Here is a 23365-nt window from a genome sequence, read left to right on the forward strand (position 1 = left end):
GAACGAGTCATTTTCTCCAGAACTGGAGGTCAGTAGGTGTTGGACTCTCCTGCCTTAATTTTTGGCTCTCCATGTCCCGGTCATTGTCTACAGGATGGCAGGAGAAAGAGCATCTCCCTGACCTTGGGTCACTGTGAGGACGAGCAGGTTTTGAGGCTCTTGGTGCAGTGAAGGCTGAACCAACAATCTGGGACATGGCCCCAGGCTTAGCCTGGTTTGGCCAAAGCCTCGATGTGGACATGGACTAGGTGTGGCCACGTCTTGCTGTGGTGGGGTGTGATGTGTAATGTATTGCCAGACGTGTCTATGTTTGATGTCTAGTTGACATAATTTTTTTAGGTAAGTTTCGGTCATCTAAAGGTTTAATCTGCTCAGATTTTTAATATTTCATCTGAATGCCATTTTTAAAAAAATGGCATTTAATTAAAGTGGAGGAGGAGAACTTTTCCCACTTATCACTCTTTTGAAGCACCTTGCACTTGTGAGGCTTCACACGACCATCGGGGGGGCTCCTGCTGATAAAATTGGTTGTTCACACACGGGAAAAGTACCATCCAACAGCATCAGAGTCAAGGAATTGTTTGGCAAAGGGTCTGCAGTCCCAAGCAAGCACGTCCACATCTGATGATGCTCAGCTAACGAGGTCAAGTGCCACTAATGGGGCCTGGCCAGGAGCCTGCGGAGATGGTGTGGGAACAGCACAAGGAGGACACTGTTGATGGAGTCAGGGCTGAGAGCTTTCCTGTGACCTCAGATGTCCCCCAGAGCTGGTTGGGATGCAGGATCCGTGTCCTCCTGCAGCTCCAGGGGAGCATGTTTCCAGATGATTTCTCTTCTCAGGAAAGATCACCAGATCTTTTCCACCAAGATCACAGCCCTGCTCCTGCCAAGCCCTGAGGTGGATTGTTGTAGGTCCATCCTTGCTCGCTGGCCAACCTTGAATAGTCTTTTTTCATCCCTCCATCCCCACATCCCACAAAGTGGGGGTCCTGCTTCTCTACCTGGATGATGTGCATCAGGATCGAGGTAGAAGAGGCTGTTCAAAGGCAAATCACGATTCTGACCTCCCAGCAGACAGTGGAACAGCTGAACTTGCTTTGCAGCAAGAAGGAAATGCTGTGGGCTGGAAAAGATGCTAAAAAAAAAAAATCAACAACAACCCTAAACCCCTAAGTGCTACATTCTGTTATTACTTCCAAAGCTTTGCTACGGATTTTAATCCTTTAGGGATGCTGGGCACACACGTCCTGCACCGAATGCTGCCCTCCATCCCTGGGGGGGGCGTTCCATCCAATGCACCCCAATAATTAGCCCGTTGTGCTAACGAGGAAGGGGCCAGCCCTGCTGGGGGGGCGGCCGAGCTCCTGCCCCGCTGTGGGAAGGCGCTCACGATGGGCCGCAGTGGCTTTGGCTTGCGTAAGCTTTAATCTAAAGTTGGGGATGTTTTTAGCTGATCTGTGTTAATGTTGGGTGGAATTAACATGCATACGGGGAGACCACGTGACCCCCTCCGACCTCCCCCTTTTTTTCCCATTTTTTTTCCCCATCACTTTAACGGATTCCTGCCAAATCCGAGCGGCTGGTGCCTGGCAGGGCCGGGCTGTGCCGCCAGCAAGATGCCCGCGGTCTCTGTCCTTTACAAGGGAGCCATCATCATCAGCAGGTAATCCCCCCAGCCGGGGCAGGAGTGGGGAGGGAGTGGCCGCCCTGGGGGGCCCGTGGCCACCTCTAGCCAAGGTTCCTCTGCTGTGGCTCCCCAGGAGCAGGGTGGGGCGGCAGGGGTGGCGTGTGCGCAGCAGAAGGAGCCCAGGGCGCTGTCCCCAGCCCCTGGGGTTGGGTCTGTGCGTCTCTGGCATTAGCAAAGCTGCTGCTGCTGCTCCCTGTCCGCGCACCCGTCGGGGATAAGAGTTGATCGTATCAAGGAGGCATCTGCTCCGCCGAACTGCTGCCCGTGTGTCGCGTCCCAGCCCCGTTTGAGCTATTTCTGTTCGCCCCCGGTGGAATTTCCTCCGTGATTTACTCAAAGTACTCTGAAAATCCTGGGTGGTTACTTGAACCAGCCTGGGCCCAGGGCTGCTCTGGCTTCCTGGGATGTCTTCAAGCTCCATTTTCTGACAGCCAGATGTGTCCAGTGGTTTGTTCGGTCTTGAATACATGAAACAGTGCAAGAATATCAAGGAGGGGCATTGTTTTAACAGGGAGAAAAAGCTTCCAGTCCGAATCTTAGAAGTGGGCGTTACTGGCTTTACAGAATAGCTTGATACTTTGGGATTTATTTTGGATTCCTGAGAAGAAAAGTCCTCACAGTTGATTCTTATCCTGCATCCCGCTGGACTCGGAGGAGCTGTTGTTTCCCATGGCGTTGTTCCTCCTCATCTGTGTTCAGATCTGGGACCTGATATTCATTTGGAACCACCTTTTCTCTTGCAACTTAAACCCCAGGGAGTGTTCTGGGAGCCACTCAGCCCTGGTTTCCCACCTGGCTTGTCTGGCTCTGGGTTTCTCAGGTCAAAGCTCACCATCCTCATGGGGGTGACCACCACGGGCCACCCAAGGAGGAGAAGCATCAGTGGTCCTGGGTTTGGAGTCTGACATCCCCAGTTGGGGCAGAGTGGGACTGGTTGGTTTTGGGGTCATTCATTTGGGACACCCCCCTTGCCTGATGGTGTTTAGGGGGAGACTGTGGGGTGTTTGGGAGAGTTTCTTGGCTCAGGGGAATCTCAGGTGTACGATCTCTGGCTTGTGATGAGAAGCTCCCACCCTGCACTCAGCCAGGCAGGGACTTGAAGCGGCTCAGCAGATCTTGCATCCCCCTTTTCCAGACCCCCTGCCCACATTAAAAAACCCTCAGGAGCAGATTGTGCCTGGCTGTCTTCATTCCAGCCTGCCTGTATTTGTGAAACTGGTTTATTCCCAGAACATTGGTCCGAGCTCTGATCTCATTTTCTGGGAGCTGGACAGCTGTCCAGCCCCGATAATCTGAGGTAATGAATCACAGACAGGTCTATCAGATTTGCTGGGTGGGGAGGATGATGTCCAGCCCTGCACATATTCTCTCATTTATCTGTGTGAACGCTGGGGGGGCTGGAAGGGGGTTGATTTTGCCGCAGCGTGGGTGTAACATGTGGGGCTGTGCCCTCACCCTGCGTGTCTGCAGTGCTGTTAGGCCAGGTCTGGGGTGGTGGGGAGGATGTGCTTGTGTGTGTTGGTTGGGTGCTTGTGCATCTGTTTATTTTAGCCTGTGACAGAAAGATGCCCCTCTTCTCTCTCCCAGGACACTCATGGGACCATACGGGATGGACCGAACCGTGCACTGCTTTGACTTCTATGACTGTGCAAACGGGCTGGGTGAGTGCAGACCCTCCAGCAGGGACACTGGGGTGGGCTGGGGTAGCTCCAGCATCCCCTTGGCCCCTGTGTTGTGATGTGCCTCCCCATGTGACAGTCTGATACCTCACCAAAGTTACGGTTCCTGTGTCTGCCTGTGCCAAGCACCTGACAGCACGTTTTGCAGCTGGGATGTTAAAATCATATCAAAATCCCAATTAGTTCCATGTTAATGGTGAACAGCTGAAGTGCTGAGAGCTGTGCAGGAGCCCAGGGCCAGAGCCCCAACCTTGAGCAGGACGGGGGGCAAAGGCTTTACAGGATTTCCTGAATTAAATAAATTAAAAATTATATTAAATAAATAAATAAATATATAAATAAACAAACAGAATCCCCAGCACTTCCCAGTCACCTGCCCCTGTCCTGCTGCAGACTTTCCACCACCAGAAATCACGCCAATGGACAGTGCAAGGTGCTGTAGCTCTCCTGGGGACTGGACTGTATGAGTTATTTTGGGAAAGTTTGGCCCACAGGTTAAGGGTATGAGCACCCAGTGAGTCAGATGTCCTTCCACAGTGCTCTGAACATCAAAGCATGTAAGAGAAAGGAAAAGAGAAGGTTCTATCCAGCAGAACATGAGAAAGTCCCAGGGACTGCCACTCAGCCCAAAGGGATCCAACAAAGCATCTCATCTGACTTCTATATATCCAGCAGCATAAATACTGGTGCTTTGCCATGGGCTTTATAAAAATCTGTTATCCTGCATCAGGGTTTCTTGGGGTCCACCTTGCAGTCTCCCCCATAACTCAATTGTGAGTGCAGCCCATCCTCCTGCAGAGCAGCTGCTGGCCCCTCTGTGAGGTCTCTGTGACCATTTGAGGACCCTTCCTGAGAAGCCAGACTCACCAGAGAAACAAGTTCAGGTTTCCTGAGCCCTGAGATTAATGATAGATTAATTATTGGCTGTTTCCAGCTCTGGGCTAACGGGACTGTCTGCCGTGGAGAAATGGCTTTGCTGACTCTTCCCTTGGTCATGAGGTTCATGAGGTTCACAGGAGCTCAGGAAAATGTCTTTTCTCGGTGAATATGATATTTTAATCTGCAGAGGTGGATTTGGTTGAGTTGATGAGATTTTAGCTGCTGGGTTAGATTAGCTTATTGAAGGAGGAGAGCCAGGAAAGCCTGACCTCTGGAAGGAGTGCACAGATGTGGCAGCCACTGTGAGCCACTTCACATGCTCCAACTGCTCTCCTTTCCCCCAGTTTGTGGCCAGAGGGTCTTTGCAGGCTCTTGCAGACCCTCTACAGCATCTTGTGATGTGCTGCAGGAAGGTGTAACAATGTGGATTTCCTAATGCCATCATCACCTGACTTCATCCTCTTCTGTGAGGCTTGAAACACCCAAGACAAGGGATCATCCCCCAGAAATCCCAGACTGGTTTGGTTGGAAGGGAACTTAGAGCTCATCTCGTTCCACCCCCTGCCATGGGCAGGGACACCTTCCACTAGCCCAGCTTGCTCCAAGCCCCGTCCAACCTGGCCTTGGACACTTCCAGGGATGGGCAATCTGTGCCAGAGCCTCACCATCCTCTGAGCAAAGAACTTCTCCCCAGTACCCCATCTAACCCTGACCTCTGGCAGCTTAACCATCACTCTCTGCTGAGGACCAAGTGGTGCTTGCAGGATCCCCATGTCTGCTGTAGGTGTAGCTGCTCAGAGTATGGGGGTTTTTTGGGAGAAAAGCTCATTGATGAGTTTCCTGGTTAGATGCAGGTGTGTTCCAGCAGAGTTCCTCTGGAGCAGCATCACCCGCTCGGTGCTGGCGTGGCAGGTCAGCGTTTGGCCCCGGGTCTGTTGCTCTGTGGCTTTAGGTAGAAACCCACATGTGAACTTCAGCAGAAGTTCAAAGGGGTTACTGGCAGCTCCTAAAACCTGCACCTCGAATTACGGAATAGCCATCAAAGGGAAGTGCTGATTAAGAAGCATTTCTCAGAAACACTGAGATCCCATTATCTTGACCTTCATCTTCTTAGGACAGGGCAGTGAGTGATTCACCTCCAATCTGTCCCTTCCTCCAGACAGAAAAAGCTGGCCAGGGCCACAAGATCAACAGAGGGATTAAGGGAAATGTAATTGAACATTGCTGGCTTAGGCACAGAGCGGCCTCTCCATGCAGCAGCCGGTGGGGTCAGGATGCTCCAGAGATGATCCCAGTTGGGCTAAACAACCAGATTAGCCAGGACACCCCCTGACCTGTGGAATAGGGAGCCGGGAGCAGGTGAGATTATAGCCTGAGAACTGCGACTATGGCATTAGTGGGAGCGGGATTAGAGGCACCAGAGAAGCTTGAGGGTCTTTAAGAAACTTATAGGATCGTTCAGAGTCTAAAGAAAACACCACCTCGGTCAGTAAGTTCATCTGGAGTTTTCCTGTCAAACTTTATTTTGCAAAAGAGAAAATACTGGGGACATGGGCACCAACTCCAGGACCTTTGCCAGAAAGGAAAGATTAAATAGAGGGATCCAAAATAGGCTAGATTATCTGGCCCTAAGTATGACTTAATAAGCATTATACCAGGACTTTGATGCTGTGACAATTAGAGAGCCGTTATTTACCTACACTGGGTCCCAAACAGAAATTTTGATTGAAGTAAGTGTTAATCAAATGGATAAGAAAATATACTCTCAGGGTGCTGCCACCAAAATCCCTGATGATTCGGGTTTGCTGCCATCAGTCCTGGGCTGTCCCATGGCTTGGTCTGAGCTCTGGAAGGGGTGAGACCTCCTGCCCTGGTGGGGACCCTTCAGTGCATTTTAGGGGGCAGGACTGGCACCCACAGCACCTCCTCGGCGAGGTGATGGGTGGGAGGGCAGCGTGGGCAGAGCTTGGCAGCACCCAGCTGCTTTCCCAACAAGGGAGTTAAAACCCAGGGATTTTTCCCTCCCCCCATCAAAGTTTGAGTGTGTCTGCAGCAATACTGTGAGTAATCGCCGATTTTAATAACAAGATCGGATTTTCTCATGACATCGTTGGGGATAAAGGAGGATTTGTAGATACTTCAGCTATATTAAGGCATTATTACAATTGATTTGCAGACACAAAAGGAAAATGAGTCATTATTGATCTGATGCCTCGGCAGAGGTGCCACTCACACGCAGGTCCCGTGGGTGCTGGGAGATGCTCAGGCTGAGCCTCCACAGATGCAGATTTTTTACACAATTTGTCCAATGTGCCTCATCATTCACAATTACTTCGTGTTCTGATGTGAAGAAAGACGTGGGATGACTTCTTGAGTCCTCACCTTGGCTTAGGCTGGACTTCCAGTGTTCTCCCCATCCAGGGAAACTGAGGGGACTTTGCCTCTGCAGGACCCCCAGTGCCAGGGCTTTCCCAAACCCATTCCAAGTGTGACCCTGCAGCCAGGGTGTCTCTGCAAAGCCCAGCAGCAGCCACTCTGGTCCCATTGGGAGGGGAGAAGTTTTCCAGCCGAGCATCCTGGGCAATAAGCAGGTTTTACCTTCTTTCCCTGAGCCTTGGGGCTGCAGCATCTCCTCTCTGTTCTGGTTTACAGGTGTCTGACCTGCTCCCCCTCCCTTGGGGAGGCTTGTGTTTCTTGGAGATACTTCTTTTGGGCAATATTTCCAATTTGAGTGAATTTCTTTTAAAATGCAATGGAGAACAAAATTAGTGCCTATTCTTGAGGTGTTCTGCTGTGAGTTCCCTGTTCCATCAGTAAAACAGCTCCTTACAGGTGCCTGGTTAATGCATTAAGCCCAGAGAATAAACTCAGCACTCAGACAGAGCTGGGATTTTGAGCCTGGGAAAAGCAGCAATTGGTGCACATAGGAACGAACTGAAAAATTGTAATAATCTAATTCTAATATAAAGGTGATTTAAGAGACTAGATCTTTCCCTAGAGACAGATGGAAACTGTGAGGGTCTTTAAAGCAGAGCTTGGGTTAAAAAAGGAAAGGAAACAGGGATGGAAATAGTTCTGTGTCCTGAATAATCCCAGCCCAGGGTCTGCTCCTCTTCCCTCCTGCCTCTTTCAGCAGGGGGGCTCTTGTCTGGGGAAGCAGCTGTGCTCTGCTCCCCGGGGGCAGGACTTTCTTGCACGGGGTCACTCTGTGCACCCAGGACCTCGCCAAGGCTCGGGGCAGCCCATCAGCCCGGGCAGCAGCTGGAGGGTGAGGCTGGGCTGGCCCTGGCAGTGCCTCTCTCCGTGGCACAGCCTGTCCCCAGCCTGCCCTCCTGGCCAGAGCAGCAAAGTGCCTGACCGGCGGCTCTCAGGGGAGATTTGTTAATTAAAGCCAGGCTTTTTAATCCTTCTGTCCACAGCCTGGATCTTCGAAGTAGGACTTAATGAGCCCTGGATAAATAAGTCTCTTGGACCTTTTCCTGCCAGCCAGCTTATGCTCTCCAGCAGGGAAAGGTCCCGTGGCTGGAGGGGTGGCCGTGTGGAGCAGGAGCCCTTTGCCAAAGTGCCACAGGGCACCTGAGCTGTGCTGCTGCAATGAGGGGGTTCAGAGCAGCAACAGGGTCATCTCTGTGCTCAGGTTCCTGCCTCTGGTGCTCCTTCTGGGTCCAAACACTGATAAAAGTGGCTGCTCCTGATGTTCAGCTCTGCCATCGGTGGCAGCACCAAAGACTGTGGTGGAGATGCTGCTGGGGCCTGGCAGGAGGGTGGGCAGTGGGGGTGTCCCCACCACCCCAGTGAACCTGGGGCTTGCCCAGATGTTGCACCTGGAAGTGGGTCCCCTGCAGAAACTCCTTGTCACCAGGAATGTTTTGTATGACAGTTCTTATCAGAGAAATGAGCACAGGCTGAGGCACCCACAGCAGAAGCAGATTCTTTCCTGTCACTGATGGATTTGGAGCTTCTGGAGAGAGTCCAGAGGAGGCCACGGAGATGCTCCAAGGGCTGGAGCCCCTCTGCTCTGGAGCCAGGCTGGGAGAGCTGGGGGTGTTCACCTGGAGAAGAGAAGGCTCCAGGGAGACCTGAGAGCCCCTTCCAGGACCTAAAGGGGCTCCAGGAGAGCTGGAGAGGGACTTGAGACAAGGGATGGAGTCACAGGACAAGGGGGAATGGCTTCCCACTGCCAGAGGGGAAGGTTAGATGGGATATTGGGGAGAAATTGTTGGCTGTGAGGGTGGTGAGGCCCTGGCACAGGTTGCCCAGAGAAGCTGTGGCTGCCCCTGAATCCCTGAAGTGTCCCTGGATGGGTTTTGGAGCAACCTGGGATAGTGGAAGATGTCCCTGCCCATGGCAGGAGGTGGAACAGGATGATCTTTAAGGTCCCTTCCAACTCAAACTATTCCATGATTCCGTGAACTTCGGGTTGAGGCTGCATCCCTTTGAGACTGCCCATGGAAACTGATTCTCCTCCTTTCGTATGGACTCTGCTTTCCCTCCAGGTATTAAGGTCATTGGTGGCATCAAGGAACTCACTGGAGAAGAATATGGAGTTTATGTCAAGAGGATCCTTCCAGGGGGTGTTGCTTATGCAGATGGTGAGTTAAACACAGTGCAGAGCACACAGAGCCTGGAATAGCCCCAATCCAGTGTATTTATTTTACACATTGCCATAGTAGATATTTCAGTGGGAAATGTGGGACATTTCAGGTGCTTCCTCAGAGTTTTTCCAGTAGTGGGGGTACTTTTTTAGCGTGGCAGTTGTTCTAACACTCAGTGGCAGCCTTGGATTGGCTTCTCAGCACATGTACAATTGCTTCGTGTCTCTAAAGCTGTTCCCATCTCTGCCACAGCAGAACTTCACTTGGCTGCCTGTCCTTCCCCACCTGCCACTCACTGCCTGTAGCCCCAAAATGACCTGAGATCCTTTTGCAAATTCAGCTCTGCTCTGGGTCGCTGATTTAATTCTGAATATGTTCAAATAAGTAGGTATTAGGGGTCTGCAGAGTTCACCTGTTAGAACTTAAGCCAAAAAGATGCATTTTTTTTTCCCAAATGTTACATCATTTTTCCATCCAGTAAAGGAAAATAAATCCAGAACAGGTGGAAGTGCCAGTCATGGTTTTCTACCTGACCTCCAACTGAACTATGTGACCTCAAACTGAATTAAGTAAAAGCTTCATTGCATTTTTTGGAATTTACTTTCGTAACTTCCTGGAGCAGAGGAAGTGCTGGGACATTGGCACAGGTTGCTCCGGGAGGCTGCAGAAACTTCATCTCTGGACATCCTGAAGAACAGGTTGGATGAGCCTCTCCGGAAGGACCAATGCATTTTTCATCCTGTCTCTGGGCAAAGGCAGGATCTGCCCAGCCTCTCCCAGTCCCTCCAAGCTGTACTTTCTGGAGTTTCTATCCATTAGTTTTCTTTTCTAGGGCGCCTGCAGCCAGGAGACCAGATCCTGGAGGTCAATGGAGATTCCCTAATTGGGGTTACAAGTGAGAGGTACCATATCCAAATGGAAATTTGGCATTCCTGTTGCTTTTGTGTAATTCTGGGAAGTGGCTTAGGCTGCGGGTTGCATGGAGGACACCAGGGAATCACTCTGTCTGTGCTGTTCCCAAGAGCCCAGTTGGGAATTCTCAGACCAAAAAGATTTGATATAAAAATAGACCGGTGATCCCAAACAGTATTTGTGAGATATTCAGACATTTCCCCCAAATGCTGGGGTTTTACACAGCTCCTGGCACCCCCACTCCATGTGCTCCAGCTTCCCAGCCAGCCCTGCAGCTCCCAGCACAGAAGATTAGCTGGAGCCTAAGCCTGACAGTGCTGCTCTGTGTGGGGGATTCCCTGTGGAGCCACAATCCAGCCCCTCAGCTCCCCACCAAGGAAATAATTAACGGCTCCAGAGGAGCAACAACACTCTTGGGGCTCCCCTTTCCCACTAAACATGGGGCTAGGCCACTGTCTGCCTTAAATGCCTGCAGGGTGTGCTGGATGGATGCTTGGGAAGCACCATAAGGAGCTTGTCCTGCTCCCAAAGCCCCAGAGCAGCTGGGTTTGATGGTGGAAGTCCCTGAGGACACCTCTGTGGCTGTGGGAGGCTGTGCCTGGCCCCAGCACACTGCTCTGGCTCCCATGGGAATACCTGTATTTTGAACCAGAAAGGGGCCGTCCCTGAGATGGAAACTTCCACAGGGAGGGGATTATAGAATCATGGAATGGTTCGAGTTGGGAGGGACCTTAAAGACCATCTCGCTCCCAGCCCCTGCCATGGGTGTGCTGGGAGGTGTTTGCTCACCACCATGGGCATCCCCTGAGTTTTGTTATCAGGGACTTCTCATTTATTGCAGAACTGGGAAAATCGGGATGTGAGCTGGCTGCTCTCTGGTCCCACAGCCAGAACAGGGAACGTGTCCATTCCACGGGCATCCAGCTGGAATTGGTCACTCAGCTGCTGACAGGGCTTGCCCAGGCCACGGGTCTCTGCCCAGTTCACACAAGCTCTGCTGTGAGGCTGGGGGAGCTCGGAGGGGCAGTGCTGTGAGCCAGCCACGGGCTGTGTCCGTGTTTTCCAGGGCCGTGGACATCCTGAGGACGGCGTCGGCCACCAGCCACATGCGCCTTCTCATCGCCCGCGACGACGACGCCAGGTGAGGGGGGTGAGGGGGGGAGAGGGAGGGTGAGGGGGGGTGAGGGGTGGTGAGGGGGTGGTGAGGGGGTGGTGAGAGGGTGGTGAGGGGGTGGTGAGGGGTGGTGAGGGGGGGGTGTCACACCGGGCAGGGGCATCGTGGCACTCCCTGGCACCACAGCCAGAGTGCCCTGGCGTGGAGGCTGAGGTGGCCACTGAGATGGCCCAGTGTCTTTGGTAACTCTGTGCTGGTGGGAACACAATGGGGCTGTAATTGGAAGGGAAGCAAAGCTGGTGGCTCCCAGCTCCAGCCCTGGCAGTGCCGGGTCTGTGGGACATTCCACAGCTGAGCAGATTTCCACAGGCCTTTTCCCAGGGAGGACCAGGGCAGCTCCAGCCTTGGCTGTAGGGTGGCACAGCTCCCCCAGCTCTGCTGTGTGGTGATGAGCTGCCTGTGGTTTATCATGTCCTTCAGAGCTTTGGATGAAGATATACAGGTGCAGCAGGATCTTCCTTTTCCTTTCCAGTTGGACACGTTAAGGTCTTCCTTGTCCAGAGGATTCTTCTCCCCTTGCCGCTCCCTGGAAAACCTTACTTTTTCTGGAGAGGCTTGGAGGATTCCAAAGGAGAAGGAAAGAGTTCAGTCTTGTCTTCGCTGGATTTAGGCTGTGTGGGACAATGATGGTCCCAAGAGAGAGGGCAGAGCTAGGGGAACCAACATACAGGATCAGCAGGGTCTTTCCTTGCATTGCCTGGAAGATCTGGCACAATGTGGTGGCACATCCTCTCCCTGGAATAGAAACACAGGTCTGGAAAGCTGAGGTGCACCAGGAGCCATGGAAATGAGGGTGGGTTTCAGCAGAGCGTGGCCGTGGGCCCACAGGCTGCTGGACCAGGGCTTTGCACCATCTGTGGGTGACTGGAGGTTACAGAGGCACCTGCTCAATGTACCCACATCCCATTAGGGTGGAGGTGATGGACTCATTCCTTATCCATCAGCCACTGTGGAGAGTTCCTGCCTTGACAGGAGAGTGAGAGTGCTGTAATGACAGAGGTGAGACTAATTCTGACACAGCAATACACTGGTGGAAGAATTATTTGCTATTAATGACGGACTGCTTTTTACCCACCCTCTTCCACTGGAAATAACATCTCCAATTATTCTATTAAGTGCAAGTCCTTCAGCAGCTGCTGAGGAAGCGCAGGGTGAAGCAGGCAGGTCACCTCTGGTCTCAGTAAGGATGCAGCTCTGTACCACAGCACTTCCCCTGGGAAGTGACAGTGGGAGCCTCTGGGGGACAGGATCCCACCCCTCCCAGCAGGAGCATCCATCCCTCAGCAGCAGCACTTGCTGCAGCAAACACTTCATTTCTCAGCCAGAGCCCCCCGAGCAGGTTTTCTGCTCCGTTCTGAGCCGTTCGGGCATCTCTCTGTGGCTCCTAATCCCCTAAACTGCAGCAGATGTTCTCCGAGCACACGCACCGTGGCTCTGCCGGCGGCTCCGGCTCCCCCTGCAGCTGCCGCAGTCCCCACTCGCCCTGCCCGGAGCCGGGGGAGGCCGGCAGGGCAAGGAGACTTTGAGCAATTTATTTGGCCTCCGTTTGCTGTTGGTTATCTGTTAAATCTGCAAAAGGTTAGCCAGAGGGAGAGGGGGGAAAGTAATCAGTTTATTTATTTTTTTTTTAAAGATTTGCAGAGATTTCACTTACATAATCATCTCACAAACTGTTTAATACACGAATACATATCTCCAGGATTAAGGGCTGTGGGAACAGGGGGAAGGATTTTTCTGCTCTCTACTTTTTTCCCCCCCTTAGTTTTGTCTTTTATTGATGCCCTGTTATCTTCTAAGTCTATCCTTGAGTGTGGGTGAGCAGACAGCCGGGTTGAAATGGGCTCAGCTCTGGAGGTGCCACATCATGAGTTGTGTGCAACCTTAAACCTTCCCACTGCCCAGCAAAGCAGCTCACGAGACCTGAAAGCTGAGAAGGACACAGGGAGGACCATAAATCAGTGTATTTTCAGATCCTTCAGAACCCCAGAGTGCACAGAGGAGGGAACGTCATGGCTCTGGGTTTGGATGACAATCCGACCTGCCTGCCAATTTTTCCAGTGACTCAGCTGAGTAGCATTTTGTTGTGGTTGCCCTGGGGTGAATTTGACTCATAAATGCTATTATTTGTCCCTGGAGTTAATTATAGGCCCAAATTACCTGTGCTTTTCATGGAACTCAGGCCTGGCATGTATCAGATGCATGTTTTCAGCCTGTCGCATCAGCCCTGCTGCACAGAGGGGCAGCAATGCCAGGGCTTAAAGCAGAACATTCAGATTTGGAGCTGGACATGCTGGGTTTGGGGGATGGTTAGCTCCAATTTTTGCCTGTGCTCACCTTCAGCTAATGAGGATAATTTTATTGCATACACATAATTATTGTTTATTCATTCTCAGCCTGGGAGTTACAATAGGTCCCTGTTTCTCTGTGCTGCACAGATATCATCCTGGTCTTTCAGGTTTATCACTGTGAGAAAGACAGTTTGAGCTGCACCTCCTTGTCCTTCATGATAAAATGCTAAATACATCGTGTCTCTGCAGTGTCATCTCAGGGAGCACGGGCTGGGGATTAACAGGGCTCCCACAAGGAGCAGCAAGGAAAGTGGGCAGCTTCTCTGCAAGTGCCCAAGCAACAGGCAGGAACAGAATCACAGAATCATTAAGGCTGGAAAAGACCTCCGAGCTCATCAAATCCAGCCTTTGACTATCTCCATCTTGTCAACCAGACCAGAGCTCTGAGTGCCATATCCAGTCATTTCTTGACTCCATCACCTCCCTGGGCAGCCCATTCCAATGCTTGACCATCTTCCAGTCAAGAAATTCCTCCTGATGTCCAACCTGAGCCTCCCCTGGCACAGCTGGAGGCCGTTCCCTCTCATCCTGTCCCTTGTTCCCTGGGAGCAGAGCCCGACCCCCCCCAACTTCCCCCTCCTGTCAGGGACTTGCAGAGCCAGAAGGTCCCCCCTGAGCCTCCTTTTCTCCAGGCTGAGCCCCCCCAGCTCCCTCAGCTGCTCCTGCTGCTCCAGCCCCTTCCCCAGCTCCGTTCCCTTCCCTGGACATGCTCCAGCCCCTCAGTGTCTCTCTTGTTGTGAGGGGCTCAGAATTGGACACAAGACTTGAGGTTGGCCTTTGGGTTGTTGGTCTGACCACTTGGTGCTAAACTGGCAGGGAGGGCTGGGACTGACTCCAGCAAGCCTGGGGGTGTTGGGGACATGGGCTGTGCTTTGGGAAAAACACACATCCTTTTACAGAGCAGCTGAGATGCACCTGTGCATGTCACTGCTTCCATCCCACCCTGCCAGTGGTGGAAATGATGGAATGCTTTGGGTGGGAAGGGACCTTCAAGACCACTCCATTCCCACCCCCTGCCATGGGCAGGGACACCTTCCACTAGCCCAGGTTGCTCCAAGCCCCATCCAACCTGGCCTTGGACACTTCCAGGGATGGAGAAGCCACAGCTTCTCTGGGCAACCTGTGCCGGGGCTTCCCCACCCTCACAGCCAACAATTCCTTCCCAATATCCCATCTAACCCTGCCCTCTGGCAGTGGGAAGCCATTCCCCTTGTCCTGTCCCTCCATCCCTTGTCCCCAGTCCCTCTCCAGCTCTCCTGGAGCCCCTTTAGGCCCTGGAAGGGGCTCTCAGGTCTCCCTGGAGCCTTCTCTTCTCCAGGTGAACCCCCCCAGCTCTCCCAGCCTGGCTCCAGAGCAGAGGGGCTCCAGCCCTTGGAGCATCTCTGTGGCCTCCTCTGGACTCTCTCCAACAGCTCCACGTCCTTGTGCTGTTGGTTCCCCCATATCTGGAGGCAGCTCTGCAGGGGGGTCTCACCTGAGGGGGCAGAGGGGCAGAATCCCCCCCTCCCCTGCTGCCCACGCTGTGGGATCAGCCCAGGGCACGGGGGGTTTCTGGGTCCCAGCACACACAGCCAGGGCATGTCCAGCCTCTCACCCACCAGCACCCCCAGATCCTTCTCCCAGGGCTGCTCTCCATCCATTCTCTGCCCAGCCTGGATTTGTGCTTGGCATTGCCCTGACCCAGGTGCAGAACTTGCACTTGGCCTTGTGGATCTACATAAGGTTCACCCAGTCCCACCTCTCCAGCCTGTCCAGGTCCCTCTGGATGCCCCATCCCTTCCCTGCAGTGTGTGACCTCACACACAGCTCTGTCAGCTCCAAACTGGCTGAGGGTGCCCTTGATCCCACTGTTGCTGTGATCTGCATGTGAGAAAATCTGCTTTTGTGACGCTTTTGCAGTGCTTTGGGTTCATGGCTCCCACTCACCTGCAGGTTTGGTTTTTTTGAGGCAAACTATTAATTTCTGATGTCACAGGCTCCACTTTCTCTCCCAGCTGAGGTTTCCAGACGCTATGTGCTCATAACCTTTGATGTAGGAATCACCCTTTGTTCTCCCAAGAACAAAAGGGCGGGACAAAGAGGCATTATGAGATAAAACAACAATATCTTCTGCAGGAAGATTGACCCCCTGCTGCTTAATCTGTAGCAAAGTCACCCTCCAGCTGGCTGTGCTGGCAGACCCCGGCATCCTGAAGGCTGTGTGGGACAGAGTTCTGTTACAGGCATCCTCCAGACCTCTAATGTTTGCATCCTAATGAAAAAAGCTGGAGAAGGCTTGTTAAAATGAACTTTCCACCTAATAGAACGCCATGGTTGTTGTTTTTTAATAAAGCTGGGCATTTTAGTCCTGCAGGCACCTGACAATTCACCATGTTTTAGCAAGGGTCAAATTTTAAATATTAAAGACATCTTCTGAAGTGTCTTGGTGTCTGAAAGCACAGAGCTGGCATTCCCTCAGTGTGCGTGTTCATCACTCAGCAATGTTTGGGCACCGTCTGCCTGTTTGCAAACTCCTCCAAACACAGCACTGAGCACGAAATTAATTCCCAGGAGATTGACACCAGAAAGTGTATTGCTTCCTGCTGGGATAAGTGTGTGCCTCGAGTTAGTCATGTGTTTATGTCCCTGCTGGAACTGACACTTGCAGCAGGGACCAACAAAGCCGGGTTGGGACGGTGGCGCGTGACGTAGCATTTAGTCACATCATGCTGGGCTGGACCCGGGCTCAAGGGGCAGCCCTGGGCTCCCAGCTCGTTGTTCAGGCTCCTGAGCAAACAATGCTAAATACTGCTTTGTGGAGGAACTGAACAGCACAGAATAAACAACAACAAAGGGTGCTCAGGCCGTGCATGTCCTCGCTCAGAGCAGCGCTGGACAGCTCAGATCCCTGACTGGGCTCACAGGGCTGGAGGAGCACAAGAGCTGCTGAACGAGTCACATTTGCATTGACTAAGACTATTTTAGCCATTGTTTTAGGTTCATAACCTGCTCTGTGCTCTGATGGATTATTATCTGAGGAAAATGTAACAATAGGTGACCACAGAAATACCCAGCCCAAAACACAACCCAGCTGCTGAAGGCTTGGGAACCACTGGAAATAATACAGCAGATTCCAGCGCCTTTGACCTGCCCCTGCACTGGGTCAGGGAGGGGTAAGGCCATGGCTGAGTGAGTGACCAGTGAAACTGGGGTGAATCACCTGTAGAAACACAGCAGCTTTGCTGGAAAGTGGAAAAATTCTGCTAAGGTAAGATCCACCCAAGGCTCAGCCCAGGGAATCACAGAACAGCAACTGCTGTCCTACTGCTGTAGGAGCTGAGTTGTCCTTCCACTTTCCCAGTGCTTGTGGAATCATTCAGGTTGGAAAAGCTCTCTGAGATCTTCCAGACCAACCATTCCCCCAGCACTGCCAAGGCCACCACTAAACCACATCCCCAAGTGCCACATCCACACATTTTTTGAACATTTCCAGGGATGGTGACTCCACCACTTCCTTGGGCTGTTCCAGTGCCTGACATCCTTGCAGTGAAGAATTTTTTCCTAATATTTTATATATATTTTGGTGTCCAACTTTATGAAACTTGACACCCCTCAAGCACAGTATGTACAGGTCACACAGGGCTGGCCCAACACGTGGTGGGTCATGAAAACATCACCACATGTCTAACACTTTCTGGGGGGTAGATCCAATAAATAATTACAGTGCTTAGAGAATGGCTTTGATCATCCTTATATCCTTTATACTGTTCTATCACTACAATGGCTGGAGACCACAGAGCCTGGAAGATGCTGTGGTGGCATCTTGACTGTTCCCAGGAAGTTTGTGCCCAAGAGGTGAAAACTAAAACAGCTTTGTGGGAGGTGGGGGTTCTGAACAAAGTAATTGTCTTTTTTTAAGGTCATGGCTTTAATTGATACAGGCAATAGTGTCGATGCAAATATTGGGATTCACCAAGGGATGTCACTGAGTATTGTGTGACACTTGGGTTTTAAATTAGCATTAGATGGAATGAATAAGGCATAAATTTGATGGCAATATTAGATAAGGCATGCACTGGTCTTTGAAGTCTGTTAATGAGCTGGTTGTTACTGGGAAGATGTAAATTACTGAGAGCATTTCCAGCAGGAACCCGAGGAGCTGATGATTCATTCATCATTTAATATTGTAGACTCTAATCTAGTCAATAATATATAACCTGTGTCCCGGTGAGGAACGCAGATGACACAGCGTCTGCGTGTGTGTGAGAGCTGTCTCCTCGCTCAGGGAACTTTGCTGTGGCTGCTTTCCTACAGGTTTATGTCTTGAGCTTGTCTGACTGTCAAGCCTGAGAGCGAGCCACTCATACCCAGGCTTTTCCTGGGGCTATAGCATCAGGAAGGCACCTTCCCATGGGGATTCCCTCATGCCTTCAAAGAGGACATCTAATGGTGCTGCTGTGGCCACAGAAACAACACTTTCAGGGTCTCTCCCACTGCCTGGCTGCTTATTTATTGGCATGTGTAAGAAATTAGTCATCCTTGAGGCTCTTCTCTCTGCCAAAGGTCGGATTGATCAGGTAGGGTGGGGTTATAAAGGTTGGGTTATGAAAGGAGGGGACCCCCCCGTTGCAGAGGGACAGATGTTCCTGGGAGCAAAGAGCCAAGGTGGCTGGGATGGATCAGGAGGCTGATGAAGATCAACATGATGATGTCACCCCTGTCCATGTCTCCTCATCCAAAAGGGTGTGAGAGGCTCACGGCAGCTCAAAGAAAGGTTTCAGAAATGAGGCAGGAGCTGGCAAACATGGATAATGGTGGTTCTTAGTGGGGTTTACAAACCCCAGATGTCACACGTGGCAAAGGGAAGGCCACAAAGCAATTCACCCGTGGTGTACAGGATGTTACAGCTCATTGAGGGCTTGGGTCGTTACACGGTGGTCAAACTCCACTGGGAACAAAGCACTAAGGGAGGTGCCTGAGCATGGAGCCAGCTCTCCAGGGGATTTTCTGGATGAGATTGTGTGCAGGTCTTTGTTAAGGTGCTATGCTCCAAGAGCTTCATCGGAGATGTTCATGGAGGGCATCACCATGGATGGATTCAGAGAGTTGGCAGCTGCTTCTGCACGTGCTACAGAAAGCCACATCCTATCCTCACTCCAGCAAGAACTAGAAGGATCTGCCTTCTGTCCAGGAAGGAGGAGTAAAAACCAGAGAATAATCTTAATTTAACTACTCTAGAAAGAGTCACAAACTGTCACTTCTGACAGTCTGTTTAATTTGTGTGGTGTGTGATTCCAAAATTTTGAGCCCCGTAGTTGGGGGTGAAAATATTTTACCTGATTCCTGGGAGGCTCCATGAGGTTGGGTGCAAGGCAGGGGTGCCAAGTGGGATGCAAGGCAGGGCTCCAGTGTCCATCTGCCCTCTTTCAGGAATGACAGTCCTCAACACCAGAGCCTGTCCGTAGGATCACAGAATCATTCAGGCTGGAAAAGACCTTTAAGAATAAATCCCTTCCCAGCTCCTCTTGCCCAAGTTCACCCTGAACACATTCCAGGGCAGGGAAGGAGCACACTGAAGCTCCAGCCCATTGCAGGAAAGCTGCTGTACCATGAGATTGATTACAGACCTGAAGCCTTGCACAAGCTCCTGAGACCAGGGTGTTCCCCTTGTGCACAGGGCAGTCCTGTCTGCTCCCCATGCTGGAGGGCACGGCCCTGCAGACTTGGTACTAAGTCACTGCCACCAGTGGCACCATTGCCAGGTAATCAGGTGGGGGATAATCCTGAGCAGCAGTTGACTTCACCATGTTGTTGTTTCCAGGAGGGAGTTCTCTGAGCTGCTGGAGAAGTTCGGCTCCCAGAGCAACACGGGCTCGGCGCGGAGCTCGCCGGTCCTGCACGGCGGCAGTGAGTAACTCAGGGCGTCCTTGGGGGGAACCAAAGAGAGTTTCCTTTGTCCCAGTGTAATTCTGAAGGAGTTGGGATTGGATTTGGGCAGGTGTTTGGGTGGAGGTTTGTAGGAAGCTCGTCCTTATTCCAAGCCCAGGTGCAGAGCAGGGTGGCCAGCACAGGGCAAGCGTGAAGCGAGGCAACGAGCCACCTCCTCAGAGGGAACAAGGGATACTTGAGTTGGGATTGTGATCACTCCCCAGATCCCCAGACTCTGCTTAACTGATGTGTCATGCAGGTGACTCCATCAGGACCCATCTCTGCAGGGGCAGCTTCAGCTTTTTGCTCTGGATTTCAAAACATCTCAGCAATAATTCATTCAACCATCACTATTTTTTATTTGCAAATGGGAAATTTTTAATGAGGTGCAAGAGGGCTGATGTAAGCGAGGTGCCAGCACACAAATCCATGTGTGCATGGGGAAGGAAGCTGTCCCTCTGACTTGGCATCCCACCAGCCGGCTGCCAACCCTTCCCTATGGCAGGGGGATGTAGGGCTGCCAGTGGGGTGACATTCTGGATCTGTGCCGAGGGGGCTGAATGTTTCCTCTCCATAAGCCATTTTTAACAAACGTGATTTTCCTAAAAAAGACAGGAATACAGTGACAGCTCTCAGAGGCAGAGCAGGGGAGGAGGGTGATGCTGGGTTTGTGTGCCCTGGACTGACTCGGACTTTGCTGTTCAGGTCGGTACCTGGAAAGCACATCCTCGGGCTCCTCCTCACGCTCCCAGAGCCCGCTGCTGCTGAGTCCTGCCAACTCCCACGGGCCCTGCCTCGGGAACGCGGCGCACGCCCCTCACGCACAGTACGTACCCGTCCCGGGGCTGGCCCCACACAGCCCGGCCCTGGTGGGCCATGGGGACACCACCGAGTGTCTGACACTGCCTTAGAGCCACAAAATAATTCCAGTGCTTGGAGAATGGCTTTGTTCCTCCTTATGTCCTCTCCACTGATCTATCACCAATGGCTGGGAGATCACAGCATCTTCTGGATGGCACGGTGGCACCTTGGCTGTTCCTGGGAAGTTTGTGCCCAAGAAGTGAAAAGCTTCCCAGTTGAGGCAGTCAATATATCTGCACTATGGTTAACTATGAAACAGCTCCTCTTCATCCCCTCCAGATCCCAGGGAAAGGTGCTGGTTTACAGCCAGCTGAGAGGACCCTGCACATCACCTTTACAAAACATGCCATGAGCAGAGTGTTCCTGCAAGGCCAGTGGTGCTTTCAGGAGGTGTTTTGGGATCTTGTTTCCTATTGCTCTGCTTCTGGCATGTTGACCCTGTGTACCAAGAGCACAAGCACCTCTCCATACAAACATTCCTGATGCCCTTTGCTTTGGGGTCAACAGCAGTTGCCAAGAGTCACCACCTCCTTTGGTCTCCAGAGCATCTCCTGGAGCGTGTGTTTTCATGTGGTCATCTGTCCCTTTCACATTCCACAGGGCAGAGGTTTGGACAGGCAGAGCTTGTTTTTCTGCACAGTCTCATCTCCGGGGCACTCAGGGTTGTCCTTCTCCAGAGGGACAGCTCGGAGGGTGTTCACAGTCGTGGAATGGGGACCACTTGTGCCCAGGGCTTGCAGCTTCCCTCCCTCTGCCAGCGTAAACAAGCCAAGTTGCTGGTAAAGAGAATCAGCCCTCACTGCAGAACCAGTAAATCCTCTTGCTAAATACCAGCTTATTAGGGATTTGTAGAGGACAAATATTTGGCACCAGAGGTTTAAGCTGCTTGCATGGAGTGAGAGACCCACACGGAGGAGAGGCCAGATTATCTACTTGGCAGTTGGTTTGGACAAACCATCCTTCCTGTGCTGTTAACCCACCCCAGGCTGAGATACAGAAGCCCAGAATGGCTTGGGTTGGAAGGCACCTTAAAGATCATCTCATTCCAACCACCCTGCAACGAGCAGGGAAATGGGCACATAGGCTAGAGAGGACCTGCTTTGGTGGCCTCCTCGCTCAGCACTGCCCTGCTGTGCCTTGTTCTGCTTGTCTCCATGCCAGTGGTCTTCTGGAATCACAGACCACTGATTGCAGCTGAGTGTTGGTGGTCAGCTGAGAGGTGTAATTTGGGCCATGGGTCTTTTCATGCCCATGGCTGCCATCCCTTCTGCCCGGGCTGTCCAATGCTGTGAGCTCTCATTGTGCTGTCACCTGAGGCCCTGCCACCCCACTGAGCAGCAGGACTCAGACACAGTTCAGAGTCACCACAGTGTCTGATATTTTGATTTGAGTGGAGGTTTTAAGGCTGTTAGTTATTTCATGACATCATTTTTGTAAAATCCTTTACCTTAAAACACTTTTTCATAAGAGTAAGGCACATGCACCCCTTTCAGTGCAGTGTCTGACCTCCAGGAATGGCATCACTGGGGAGCACAGGGTGGTGACACGCTGGTGTCACTGTGGGGCACAGGATGCACAGCTGTCATTGTGTCTTAAGCTTTGAGACAACATCAGCAGGACCAGAAAGTTCAGATTGTTCGGGGATTGGCTGCTATGGAAATAAAATGGAAAAGGTGAAAAGCCAGCTGCACCCATCCCATTTGGAGAAAACTGTTTGCTGACTCTTAGACCCTGCCAAATCCTTCCCCAAACCTCCCTGCTGCAGTGGTGCCCACCAGCCCATGGGAGGTCAGTGAAATCTCTGCTCCCCCAAACCCTGACCTGCTGTGGCCGTGTCTTGGTGGCCTGTTGGGTCCTGTCTGGTCACCCTTGGAGAGAAAGGTCCCACCTGGTTGCTGCTCCCTTTACATCCTTCACTGGGAGAGCCATCTCTCCCCCTGCCACAGCAGCACTCACAGTGTAGTGGGTGTTGCTGCAAAGGATGACCATTCCTTAGGGAATCTTCCAAGATTTTGAGTTCCAAACCTCAGTTTAGACACACTCAGTTGTGTATCCCAAGCTTCCCTTGGATGTTTCCATAGAGCTGCTTAATACTTGACCAATCTGTAACTTGCTGTCTGGTGATTTAGCTGGATTCAAGCAATAACCATGTTGATCTTTTGTGTGCTTTTAGCTATAAAAACCAGGAGTGCCAAACCTATTCTAGTTAAACCTTTAGTTTCTTCTCCATTTTAACCCTGAGATGAGCTCAGTTGGTCAGAACATGGTGCTGATAACATCAAGGTTGTGGGCTTGACCCCTGTATGGGCCATTCATTTAAGAGTTGGACTCGATGATCCTTGTGGGTCCCTTCCAACTCAGAATATTCCATGGTTCTGTGAGTATTCCCTGGTATTTGGGATTATGTGAGCCAGTCACCTTCTAACGCTGAACAGTGTCTGCCAAGGAACAAGAGCCTCTTTCCAACTCATCTCCTCTCTCCAAGGCTGGGTGGAAGACAGGATGCAGGGAAAAGGTTGGGAGAAGGTAGAAGGATCATGCACAGGAAGAAATCCAGGCAGAGTTCGTTCAGTGACATGGGAAAATAACCCGGCTCACCTGGAGTCACCTGCGAACGTCTCTCCCTTGCAGCTGCTCCATTGACTCAGGAATCCAGAGCATTTCCATAGCAAACTCCTCCGGCCTGGGGCTGGCAATCAGTGGTGGATCTAACAGGCCTGATGGGCCTATGATTTATGTCCAAGAGCTCTTGCCAGATGGTGACTGTTATAAGGTAAGTCAGCGTGGAGACCCTCGGTGGCCTCTCGGGACCTCTCCTGGAGGTTGGAGCTGTTCTGAAACAGCTTTTCTAAGAGTAAATGGACAATGCACTGCACAGGCTAATGAGGATTTGTGTTGCAGGAGAAGGCTTTGGGCAGAGACATTCCTTCCCAACACTGTGTCTTTCTCCCTGTTTGTTTAGGATGGTCGGCTCCGACCTGGTGACCAACTAATCGCCATCAATAGAGATTCTTTGGTGGGCAGCACACATGAAGAGGCCAGAAAAATAATTGAAAAAGCCAAATTCAGGTAGGCATAGAACATATTTCCTGTTGTCATCATCAGGGTGCTGTTGAGTCTTAGGCAGAAACCCTTCATGTCATCTTTGTCTTCAAGAGCATCATTAGTCTTAAATGATGCTTCGAGATGGTCCTGATAGGTGGTCACATAAGGAAATCTTGAAGGTGAGGGTCATCCTGAAGTGTAATCCAGACCTTCCCAATGTTCTGGACCTCGTGAATATCTCCTATCACTGCCCAGCAGAGTTCTGCAGCAGAACTGAA

The 23365-nt window shown here is 51.7% G+C and overlaps 1 protein-coding gene across 2 annotated transcripts in view; it reads left to right on the forward strand.

Moving 5' to 3' along the window:
• Positions 1 to 23365, forward strand: part of LOC127467917 (syntaxin-binding protein 4-like) — a 47420-nt gene that overhangs the window by 7214 nt on the left and 16841 nt on the right. Inside the window, exons 1-9 of one of the 2 annotated variants that reach the window (XM_051780533.1) lie at positions 1536 to 1663; positions 3275 to 3348; positions 8742 to 8837; positions 9673 to 9742; positions 10819 to 10893; positions 19075 to 19160; positions 19887 to 20007; positions 22674 to 22815; positions 23005 to 23111. In XM_051780533.1, coding sequence (XP_051636493.1) covers positions 1617 to 1663; positions 3275 to 3348; positions 8742 to 8837; positions 9673 to 9742; positions 10819 to 10893; positions 19075 to 19160; positions 19887 to 20007; positions 22674 to 22815; positions 23005 to 23111 — 818 coding nt within the window. In that variant the 5' untranslated portion in view covers positions 1536 to 1616. Of the gene's footprint in view, positions 1 to 1535; positions 1664 to 3274; positions 3349 to 8741; positions 8838 to 9672; positions 9743 to 10818; positions 10894 to 19074; positions 19161 to 19886; positions 20008 to 22673; positions 22816 to 23004; positions 23112 to 23365 lie in introns of those variants that run through there. The other variant, XM_051780527.1, reaches the window with a different exon arrangement.

The sequence above is a fragment of the Manacus candei genome, unplaced genomic scaffold (assembly GCF_025592945.1).
Source record: "Manacus candei isolate 608988 ecotype Guabito, Panama unplaced genomic scaffold, ASM2559294v1 h1tg000002l, whole genome shotgun sequence".
Lineage (NCBI taxonomy): Eukaryota > Metazoa > Chordata > Aves > Passeriformes > Pipridae > Manacus > Manacus candei.